Below are 11,546 nucleotides of genomic sequence, written 5' to 3'. Positions count from 1 at the left end.
AACACCTACAGCACATGGATTGGATACATGTGCTGTAGATGTTTTTCACAGACCCATAGACTTGTTGATGCAAATTGGCCCTAAAGCAGCAAAGTTTATTAAAGCCAAATTTTGTGTCACTCAAAACTTTAGGCCACAACTGTATTCCTTACTTGCTGCATAGCAGACAGCTAATGGGAGAGATCATGCAAGTATCTCAACACCGTCCCATCAGGACCTAACCATCTGAGATTCCTTACATTAGGAAAAAGAACAGGAGCCAAAACTTAAAGTACAGGTACAACAAGCCTGGGAAATCATATCCAAGGCTGCCTCCTACTAACAGTAAGCTAAAACCGATTAGCTTATTGGCTGTAGATTGGATAAGACATGGAGAGAATTTTTTATTTTTATTTTTCCTGGGCGCCAGCCTTTTATTAAGAACCTATACTCTAGCAACGCATAATGATAAGAATGACACATGGAAAAAAAATCTAAAAACTGAAAATAAATGTAAATCTAGTAAGTGGTAAAAGGTTGTTACAAAAGGTTCCCCAGCTGCACGTGCTTCCTTTATGAAAAATATAGACCAAATCCAACTTTTTCCAACTGCAGTTATCTCCATAATACAGAGTAAGCTACAAATACCTACCTTTATATATGGCATCATGCATATACTGCACTCCTCTGAAAAAGGAGTGCTCATGAAAGGATCCACTCAGTCATTAAGCATTCAAAAAGATTATGAAAAATATAAAAAAATATATTCAACATTCTGAATTATTGTTATAGGCAATCAAAAAAAGGGGGTATATGTTTCAGTCCCTATAATGTGAACTTTCATCAGATAGATTGCGGTATGTATTTAAGATAATCCTTAGATAGTCGCAGTGGAAATACAGCCATAGTCGCAATAAGTAAAGCACTCAGCGCTGTTCACATTACGACTATAGAAGCACTTCTGCTACACCTATCTTCTCAGAACCATCTTTAATACATATAGCAATCTGTACCTGATGAAGGTCCACCTTAAAAAGGGACTGAAATTTATTGATACACCCTTTTTGATTGGCTACAAAAATAAAAAAAATAACCTGAATATACACTGCTCAAAAAAAATAAAGGGAACACTCAAATAACACATCCTAGATCTGAATGAATGAAATATTCTCATTGAACACTTTGGTCTGTACAAAGTTGAATGTGCTGACAACAAAATCACACACAAATCATCAATGGAAATCAAATGTATTAACCAATGGAGGCCTGGATATGGAGTCACCCCCAAAATTAAAGTGGAAAAACACACTACAGACTGATCCAACTTTGATGTAATGTCCTTAAAACAAGTCAAAATGAGGCTCAGTATTGTGTGTGGCCTTCACGTGCCTGTATGACCTCTACAACACCTGGGCATGCTCCTGATGAGGTTGCGGATGGTCTTCCTGTGGGATCTCCTCCAAGACCTGGACTAAAGGATCCGCCAACTCCTGGACAGTCTGTGGTACAATGTGACGTTGGTGGATGGAGCGAGACATGATCTCCCAGATGTGCTCAATCAGATTCAGGTCTGGGGAACGGGTGGGCCAGTCCATAGCGTCAATGCCTTCATCTTGCAGGAACTGCTGACACTCCAGCCACATGAGGTCTGGCATTGTCCTGCATTAGGAGGAACCCAGGGCCAACCACACCAGCATATGGTCTCACAAGGGGTCTGAGAATCTCATCTCGGTACCTAATGGCAGTCAGGCTACCTCTGGCGAGCACATGGAGGGCTGTGCGGCCCTCCAAAGTAACGTCACCCCACACCATTACTGACCCACTGCCAAACTGGTCATGCTGAAGGATGTTGCAGGCAGCAGATTGCTCTCCATGGCGTCTCCAGACTCTGTCACATCTGCTCAGTGTGAACCTGCTTTCAACTGTGAAGAGCAAAGGGTACCAGTGGCGACTTGCCAATCCTGGTGTTCTGTGGCAAATGCCAAGCATCCAGCACGGTGTTGGGCTGTGACCACAACCCTCATCTGTGGACGTCGGGCCCTCATACCATCCTCATGGAGTCGGTTTCTAACCGTTTTTGTAGACACATGCACATTTGTGACCTGCTGGAGTTCATTTTGCAGGGCTCTGGCAGTGCTCCTCCTTGCACAAAGGCGGAGGTAGCGGTCCTGCTGCTGGGTTGTCCTCCTACGACCCCCTCCACGTCATCTGGTGTACTGGCCTGTCTCCTGGTAGCGCCTCCAGCCTTTGGACACTACGCTGACTGACACAGCAAGCCTTCTTGCCACAGCTCGCATGGAAGTGCCCTCCTGGATGAGCTCCACTACCTGAGAAACTTCTGTGGGTTGTAGAGTCCGTCTCATGCTACCACAAGTGTGAAAGCACAACCAACATTCAAAAGTGACCAAAACATCAGCCAGAAAGCATTGGTACTGAGATGTGGTCTGTGGTCCTCACCTGCAGAACCACTCCTTTATTGAGGGTGTCTTGATAATTGCCAATAATTTCCCTCTATTGTCTATTCCATTTGCACAACAGCATGTGAAATTGATTGTCAATCAGTGTTGCTTCCTAAGTGGACAGTTTGATTTCACAGAAGTTTGCTTTACTTGGAGTTATATTCTGTGGTTCAAGTGTTCCCTTTATTTTTTTGAGCAGTGTACTTAGTTTCTATTTTTTGAGTGCCAAGTACTTTTTGTATACTTTTATATATGTTTAATGCAATGTTATTTCACAAGGCAAGTTATACTGCTCACCCGGACAAAAAAAACTATTGGTAATAGAGCTTACCAAAGTATGATAGACTGCGGTTGACAAAGTGGTGGCACATCGCTAATAGTAGAAACAACTGATCAGTCTCCCCTTCACAAACTACTGCAGCTAGCCCTCCCACCCACCCAATGTAAACACACACGATCTGAAAAAGTGACACGACAACATGTTTAGCTGTAAAATTTCTGGAGTGGTTCTTGTTCGTTCCAAATTCAGTGACTGTGTAGTATATTTATATGAATATTTTCTTTTTTTTTTTTTCTTTTTTTTTTTTTAATCTTTTTTTTTCACCTTGATATCTTTGTTTTGAACCACTGAACCATGTTTCTTTATTGCAAAAGTGAACATGCTTTAAGAAATTCAGCTTGAAAAAAAAAAAAGGTCAATAAAACAAACATTACATAGGATGATTTTAAATGTATAAACAATTAGAAATTCAACAATATTGTCTATCATACTATGACACAAGTTCACAATATTGTAAAAACTATAATACAAGTATACTGTACATCAGAAGAACCAAACCTACCCACATGATCCTCTACATGAGTTCTCCAAGGTCTGTTTCACATATGCGTAATATTGGCTCATTTATTGCCCTTGTATTAGGACAACAAATCCTGGCCTGTACACACATCAGATCGCAATGATGCTGCTAGCTTATCTAGCTAGAACACTTGTGAAACAAGCCTGAGGAAGAGCGAGGGATGAAGTCCCTTTTTAATAAATGCCCTTGTTTCTTAAGCTGGTGCATTCCAATATTTTCTGTCATCAGGAAAGATGCATACATACAAGAATATTAACAATGAAGTGGACATATTTCAAAGTTGTTTATCACTGCACATTTTTATACAATTTTGTCAAAGGGCATAAAACATATAATAGCCTTAAATATGAAAAAAAAATGCATGTTTTGTCAAACATGCAGAATACAACCCAAACATTCATCAACAGCTGAGAGGACTTGATCAGAATTCTACACAAACCCATTTCTAGAGAGGGGCAGATCGATTAACAGGGCTCACAAATCTTACCTTCCAGGATCCACAGCACAGCTTTTGATTAGCCAGTGCTGGCGTAAGCTCACCATCGGGGATCCCGCAAGGCAAGAGATTCATAAGCCTCCCATCCAGTGTCCAGAGACTACTGCCCTAGCTGATGGAGGCCTGCAATTCCATCTGCCCAGCTTTATACCTTTTTATGTCTATGGTACAGAAATGAAAATGTATCAAAATAGTACAAAAGAAAAGTGAAGTTGCCCACAGCAGCTGCTATTATTTTTTAATGTGTCTATGAAAAACAAGAGCCGATCCTAAGTACTTCCCAAAGGAAAGTTCACTTTTCCTTTACACTATTTTTTGAAAAATAAGTCTTGTGTACAAGCATTTTATGTTGTTTTATTAGGCAAGTTTTTTGGTGTTTTTTTTTTTCAAAAAAGTTAAAACCGCTACACCAAAAACACATTTTACTGATTTATGCATGTAGTGTTCGGTGACATTTTTAAAGCAGTTTTAGCACACCCCCCCCCCCTCCCGAAAACAAAAAACACCACATTGAAGATTTTCCTTCATACCGGTCCACCTCTTATGATTCACTTTTGGCTAAATAAAACTGAACCAAAAACTGCATGTATACATCTGGCGTTAGGCTGCCAAAGTACAGTTGCATGTGGGATCCAAATATTTAGATAATTATCTTTAAGAAAAGCATTTCCCAATGTTTTATGTTTTCAAGAAAGGCTTTGCTGAAATGCAAAATTAACTTGACCAAACTAGTTACTGGTTTCAAAAATTCAGTTCCCAACACAGAACCATAGGACAGCAGTCTAAGTCCATAACTAAATTCATACATCGTATTATTGGTCTTCCATGTAATACTAATTATGTAACAAGGTAGGGCTTATACTTTGGGATTGGAACAGCTGTTCACTTAGTTTCCCCTGGTTAACTTGAAAAATTGCGCTTATATTACAGAGACAAAGTAAAAACTTGTCATGTAAAATGGTGATCTGTTTTATGTAAGGCACTCTAAATTGCAATAGTGGCAATCAAAATTAAATGGTGGTCTCTGTGCGTACACACATACATTCACATACTGCTCATCTGTATAAAAAAGGTGAAGAAACCGCTTTGTCCACCCCACAGTGGAGTAGCATTTCAATGCTATCAATACAGGAACATACCATCAATATCTAAATATTAATATGCCAATTGCATTCAAGCAATTCATATTTAAAGAGGTTCTCTGGGAATGCGATATTCCTTCAGATAGGTGATCAGATTAATGGGAGTCCAATAACGGGAACTTCCACCAATCAGCTTCGACGGCGCCTGGATGTAAATACATTAAAGGGAGGTGCACTGCGCAGCTCCATTCACCATGTACTGGACGGTGCTGGGCACAGCTCCTATTCTTCCTCAGCTGATCGGTGGAGGTGCGAGGTGTCAGATTGTCACCAATCTGATATCGATGACTTATCTTAAGGAAGTCGCATGTCCATAGAACCCTTTAAAGAAATGTGAAAAAAAAAACAAAAAACTTTAAGACATTTCAGTACAGCTGCATTAAATAGGGGTACCACGACTTAACATAGCAGGTCCTCAGGTTAACGCCACATCATCCTGAAAAACAATACTGCGAGGTGGTTTACCATAGGATCAAGAGACTGACTTGGTATATCGTTTCAATAGTTTACAGTATAGGCTTCCAAACATTATACCGTAAAACAGGAGCTGTGTAAGTCTAGACTGGTATGAAAACTATAGGATTATTTGTGACAAGGCTTTAGCTTGCTGTAGCTGTGGACAGAGACAAGGGCTTGCTGCTCACAGGCAATTATTTGGTTGGTCTTCTTTTCCTCTCTATTGTTGGTAGAAAAAATAAAACTTTCGGGCATCTATTCAAATTGCTAACTTACTACACACAAAAGGAGAAAGTTATGTACAAAATTATACATCTTAAGAAAACATCTGTACATAATATATAAATCTTTTGTCCCCCCTCCCCTTCTCTTGCCTTTTATCATATATAAAGATTTCAAGACATCACCGGCAATGCCAATGAGGGCCTGGCAGTGACCGCGGTTTCGGAGAAACTCGCTTCTTAAAATCAATAGGTTTTAATTATGAAAACTAGAGCAAAACAAAAAAAATAGAAAGGAGCAAAGCAGCCAATCATATCACAACTGTATAAATATACAGCTTACGACTAGGATTGGACCTGACTGCATTACTCCATGTGTATATTTCTTCCCCTTCTGACACATACATTGCATTAGTGAAGGGAGATTTTGCACTGCCATATCCTGCTGACTTTTGTATCAGCGGTTCTATCAAAGTGAAAAGAGCCTCAGTCCCAGAGGCTCAAACTTGTCACCACCTACTGCTTAGTGTGTAATAAATATAGGTGGTATTTGCAATACTACCCCAGCCTTTAAGTTAATACTTCTCCCTTGTAACAGGTTCTCTTGATGACCATGTATTTCCAAGAGGTGTAGACCCCCCATCCAACAGGAACACGGTCATCACTGGGAGAAACCAAGACCTGAGACATTTCTTCTTGGGAAGTTGTTGGACCTGTACTAGCCAGAACCTAGCCTAGCACTCAGAACCATGTGCTGCTGATATAGTGACAATGGTGGCAAAGAATCCTTTGGCAGATGATACATACAAAACTAAAGTTCAGAGTAGAATAAAGTACACTTAGTATATGCACTCTAAAGCTAGACAATCTAATAATTGGAGCTCATACAGCAGTACAGAAAGCCAAGTTTGGCACAAGTAGTCAGGTTATTGGTGTTCATGTCAAAGCCTTAGAAGCATGCGGAAGCAATGACGTGGGTGACCAAATTATAAAGCATGTTAGTCTTGTAGATTATTGCCCGAAGGTTCGTTTGCAGGGTTATGGCTGAAAAAGGATTGCACTTTATGGGATGCAGGACATAAATATCTAAGCTGCTGGGCATCTTTTTAAAGTGGGTAGACTTCTAGCAATTTCATAAAACTATAATTTTAAAGACTTCCAAAAATATTTCTCACTCTACTCTCTATGTAGGACCATGTATATTAAAATAAAAAACAGAACGACAAAAAACACAAACAGTCTCTAGCCTTTGGCTTTCATAGAAAAAGCATTCAATGATTTACACAATCAAGAGATTTACTTCCTGTGACTAAGAGAAAATAATTGGCTCATTTGGGTTCACACTTTCTTCCTTCCTCATGTTACCATAGTAAAAATGTCAGTAAACACGTCTTAAAAAAATTAACTTTTATGTACATTTTTCTGTTTATTTATGGTGCTTTCATCTTCTCCAGGAACGGGACTCATCTTCGTCTTCATCCTCATCATCATCTTCATGAAGAAAGGTATCTGACGTCTCTGCTTCCTGGTGACGAAAAAAAAGGGGGGGGGTTGAGGGGAAGCTGACAATTAGGTGACAGACTGGAACTTTCTGCTTTGGTAGAATTTTGAGCAGGCCCATTCTGAAAACAGCAGAGTATTATCTATCATGACCCTTTGGGCCCTTTCACACTGCGCTCAGTGCTGCAGTTGGCGCTTACGTCTGAACCCTCCAGCAAATCGGGATTCAGGCGTATGAGTCAACGAGGCCATTGACTATAATGGTGCAGGCGGAGTCACCATGTGTTCTGCCGTGCATCATTTTTGGGTGTCTAGACATACTGTAGGCAGGCCCTCAGACACAGTCAACTACGTCTGGGTGTCCACTTCCAATAGGCGTATACGCTCGTAAATGAGGAACGACAGATCTCACGTCAACTCCAGCAGCACCCTTATAGTCAATGGCCCCGTTGACGCATAGACCCGAATCCTGTTTTGCGCAAGGAGGAGGGTGTATTTGGACATAAGCCCCGACGGGACCAATGAACGCATGACAAAGCGCAGCATGAAAGCACCCTAACTGAAAATGAACTTATTTCCATCCAGAAACGTGCACAGAGCAGCCAGTCACAGCTCACAATATTGTGAATGGCAGCTGTAAGCACGCCCCAGCATTTTGACAGCGAGCTCTGCAGGACATCTGTGCAGATCAAGCTGTCAATATGCCAGGACGTGCTCACAGCTGCCATTCACAATATTGTGAGCCGTGACTGTAGCCGCACTGTGCACACCCCCCATGACTGATAGCCAGAGGCTCCTGGGAGGAAAGAAGTTCATTGGTGCTAATGCACCAAGCTGGCAGACAGCCGCGAGCCACACATCAGAGGCCGGCAAGCTACATGTGGCTCTCAAGCTACAGGTTGGGGACCCCTGCCATACATTATTGGAAGCTAATGTTTGGGCACACGGCAGGGCTCGGAAGGGAAGGAGCACCATTTGATTTTTGGAGCACTATTTTGGATGCGAATAGATAGCAGTCACCATGCCGCATTTGAATATGCCAAAACAGCTGAAACCCCCCAACAAGTGACCCCATATTAGAAGCTATACCCCTCAAGAAATTAATCTAAAGTTTGAGCTGAGAATCTTCAACTCATTGGTGATTTAGGAGAATTTTTTTTTTTTAAACAGTTGGCAGTGAAAATGAAAAACAACATTTTAATTAAAAGCTTACTCTAGCCCCAATTTTTCAGCTTTCACAAAGGGGAATAGGTGAAAATTGAACCCACAATTTGTAAGAATTTCTCTAGAGTATGCCAACACCCAGCATGTGGTAAGAAATAACTTTTTCCTACCAAATGCTGTCTTGTACTGTCATGTACTGCACATGACAAATCTCAGGAGGTAAGAAGAACCATTTTGGAGTGCAGATTTTACCGGAATGGTTTGCGGGTGCCATGTCATATCACCAGAACCCCTGAGGTGTGAGGTGTTGAAACAGAAACTACTGTTTGGGCACAGAAAAGCTCTGGAAGAGAGTGTGCTTTTGACTTTGGGAGAGCCCCTGAGGTGCCAGAATCTCAGAAACACCTCTTAAGTGACCCCATTTTGGAAATTACAACTCTCTGGGAATTCATCTACAGGTGTAATGACTTTTTGACTCCATGGATGTTTGCAACACCAACCGCTTACTTAGTTATGAGAGAGAGAAAATTGTAAACATGACAACTTTGTTCCCAGTACATTGTACCCACGCATCCCGTAAATTGTTCAGTGGGTTCATTCCACTGCAGCAATTACATAGATGTGAATGCCAAATTAGAATAACGGCACTCGCCGGCGCACAAAAATTGTGGCTCGTGCCAGGGCAATCTGCTTTACCCTACTGCAGGCACAGCCAAAAACATAAGTGCACATGCACCCATAGTAGGGCAATGAAGTGAGGCATCATCCACGTGAATTAAAGGAGGATGGCGAACAGCACCGGAAGCAGAGATGGAGAGGTCCGAAACCACGCCCATCGGACCGGACCGACCAGATTACCATGGAGCACGGGTGAAATTAAATAAATTTTTGGGGAGTCTACAGGGTGGGGTTTATAAGCATTTATTGAATGCAGCACAGGAGCTGCATAATGTGATAGTTTTAGTTCATATAGGACAAAACTGGTGACAGGTATAATACACTATAGGTTTTAACACGGCTATACCAAATCTGTGTACTTTATTTTTGTAATTGCATAAAAATATGAGTTTTTAATGGTGAAACATTTTTCATTCTTTATTTTGTGGGGCGGTGCAGTGGAGGGGTTAATATATTTTTGACATGATCACTATGACACCACCATTAAAGGGGTATTCACATCTCCAAAATCCTATCCAAATATGTAGCAGGTGTAATGTTAGCACAATACCTCCAATTAGAAATATAGTATAGTTCTTTTGATTCACTATGTCGCTAACCCCATAAGCACAGCTTTGCGGTAGCTTAGGTATCCATGGTTGCGCCTACTCAGTGACCAGTTAGTTGTTTGTGGTCGTAACCATGGATACCTTATCTACTGCAATGTCCTGCGGGAGGTAAATGACAGTGAATCAGAAGAACTATACTACATTTCTAATTGGATGCATTTGCTATTATTATTATTACACCTACGACATATTGGGATAGGATCGTGGAGATGGAAATACCCATATAAGTCGATTTGCGGGAACACGTTTCAAAGCAAAAAGTACTATTATGGCTTATGTCGGGAAGTGGTTAATTAACAAGCAAGAATGATATAGCTTCTATAATTCATATTTTAAAGGGTCGGACCATTCCCCAGTTTAGCCACATTTATCATACCTCTTCCTTTGGTTCCTCCTCCTCAACCTCCGTGGACATAGAGGGCATTTTCGGTTTGTGCCAGCATACTATAAGCTTTCTACCCTTGAACTTTGAACCTTGATTAGCAGCCTAAAGAAAAAACAAAAAACAAACAAAAAAAGTCATCCCAACAAAAATAACATTTCATTATTAAGAAGGAATTTTGCCAAGGACTACAATACAGGCTTAGTCTCTGCATCCGAACTTCATACTGTTGGACCCTATCACGTAACCAATCGAACCGATATTTCTATATTTCCAACACGACTCAATAGGTGCAAACTTTACTGGTATTCAGTTATAACTATAATTACACTGTAGCTAGTAAATCTTTGATAAATATTACGATGTCAAGTACAGCATGGAAAATATATAGATACATGTCCTCCTGGATACTATCGAACGCTCGCACGAGAAAAAGAGGATTCATCACGGAGACTGGAAGTTGAAAGACCGCCCTCTAGTGGTTTAAAATGAAAGCTTGCATATTATTACCACTACATTTCTTTTATATTGAACTTGACTTCTAATTTATCGGTGTAACACATTATTGTGAAACCATACAGAAACCGCAGGTCTTTCTAAAGCCGTTTCATGTTGAATAGAATGGTTCCGATATGGAAGGTCTTTACGGGCTGTAATCAATTTTACAGGCGGTTTTTCCCTACAGGAACTATATAGTCGAAGTGCTACACCAGCTGTACACTTCTTAATCTATACTGCACTGACTCAAAAGCAAAAATAGTAGCACATTTGGGACAATTTTGGGAGAAATCACAATTCTTCGAGCCAGATACAATCTCCTTACTTACATTTTCTGCTTCTTGCCTTGTCTTGAATGTTAAAATAACAGTTGGGGGAAACTCCTCTTCCTTTAATTCATCAAGATCACCAAATTTCTGTAAATACACACAAAAAGCTATAAAAGAAACTCTGGAGGTTAGAAACTGTAAAAATTGTGTCCTTTGCAAATTAAATTAACTAATCAGTTGGTAAAGACTTGAGATCATCAATTCATTCATTCACCAGTCTTAGTCCCTACACCACAGGTTAAAAAGGGCCAGATTTATTAAATTAGTGCAGCCTTCCCGACATGGCGAACTTCCACTTCTGCACTTCGTTAACGCCCTTTCTTCCAAGAGTCATACATTTTAATTTTTCCACTCACGTAGACATTTGAGGGCTTGTTTTTTTGGAGCTATTTTGAACAGTACAATTCATTTTACCATTCAATGTACTGGCAAATAAGAAAACAAATGCCAAGTGCAGTAAAATTGCACAAAGGATGCAATTCCAAAATCACTCTTTGGGTTTTGTTTTTACAGCGCTCATTATACGGTAGAAATGACCTGGCATCATGATTCTCCAGGTCAGTACAATTACAAGGATATTAAACTTAAAGTAGATAAAATATAAGTGACGAAAAAAAAAAAAAAGTTGGATATGCGTAAAAAACTTGTAAAGCCAGTTTCCGAGACTTGTAACATTTTTCATATTTCCATCGATGCAGGGGCTTGTTTTTTCTGTGTAGCAGCTGGCGCTTAAATTGATAGCATTTTGGGGTATGTACAACGATTTGTTAATTT

The 11,546-nt window shown here is 40.4% G+C and overlaps 1 protein-coding gene across 1 annotated transcript in view; it reads right to left on the bottom strand.

Annotated features, from left to right (window-relative positions):
- Window positions 1-2,982: 2,982 nt before the first annotated feature.
- The window catches only part of RBM27 (RNA binding motif protein 27), a 60,972-nt gene continuing 52,408 nt past the window's right edge, over window positions 2,983-11,546 (bottom strand). The window contains exons 19-21 of the mRNA XM_073651280.1: window positions 10,773-10,859; window positions 9,940-10,050; window positions 2,983-7,138 (exon numbers count right to left, since the gene is read on the bottom strand). Of these exons, the coding sequence (XP_073507381.1) occupies window positions 7,055-7,138; window positions 9,940-10,050; window positions 10,773-10,859 (282 nt within the window). The 3' untranslated portion in view covers window positions 2,983-7,054. The remainder of the gene's footprint in view (window positions 7,139-9,939; window positions 10,051-10,772; window positions 10,860-11,546) is intronic.

The sequence above is a fragment of the Phyllobates terribilis genome, unplaced genomic scaffold (assembly GCF_046119375.1).
Source record: "Phyllobates terribilis strain yellow unplaced genomic scaffold, ASM4611937v1 Scaffold_11__3_contigs__length_659146591, whole genome shotgun sequence".
NCBI lineage: Eukaryota > Metazoa > Chordata > Amphibia > Anura > Dendrobatidae > Phyllobates > Phyllobates terribilis.
This window is presented reverse-complemented; position numbering and strand designations above follow the sequence as displayed.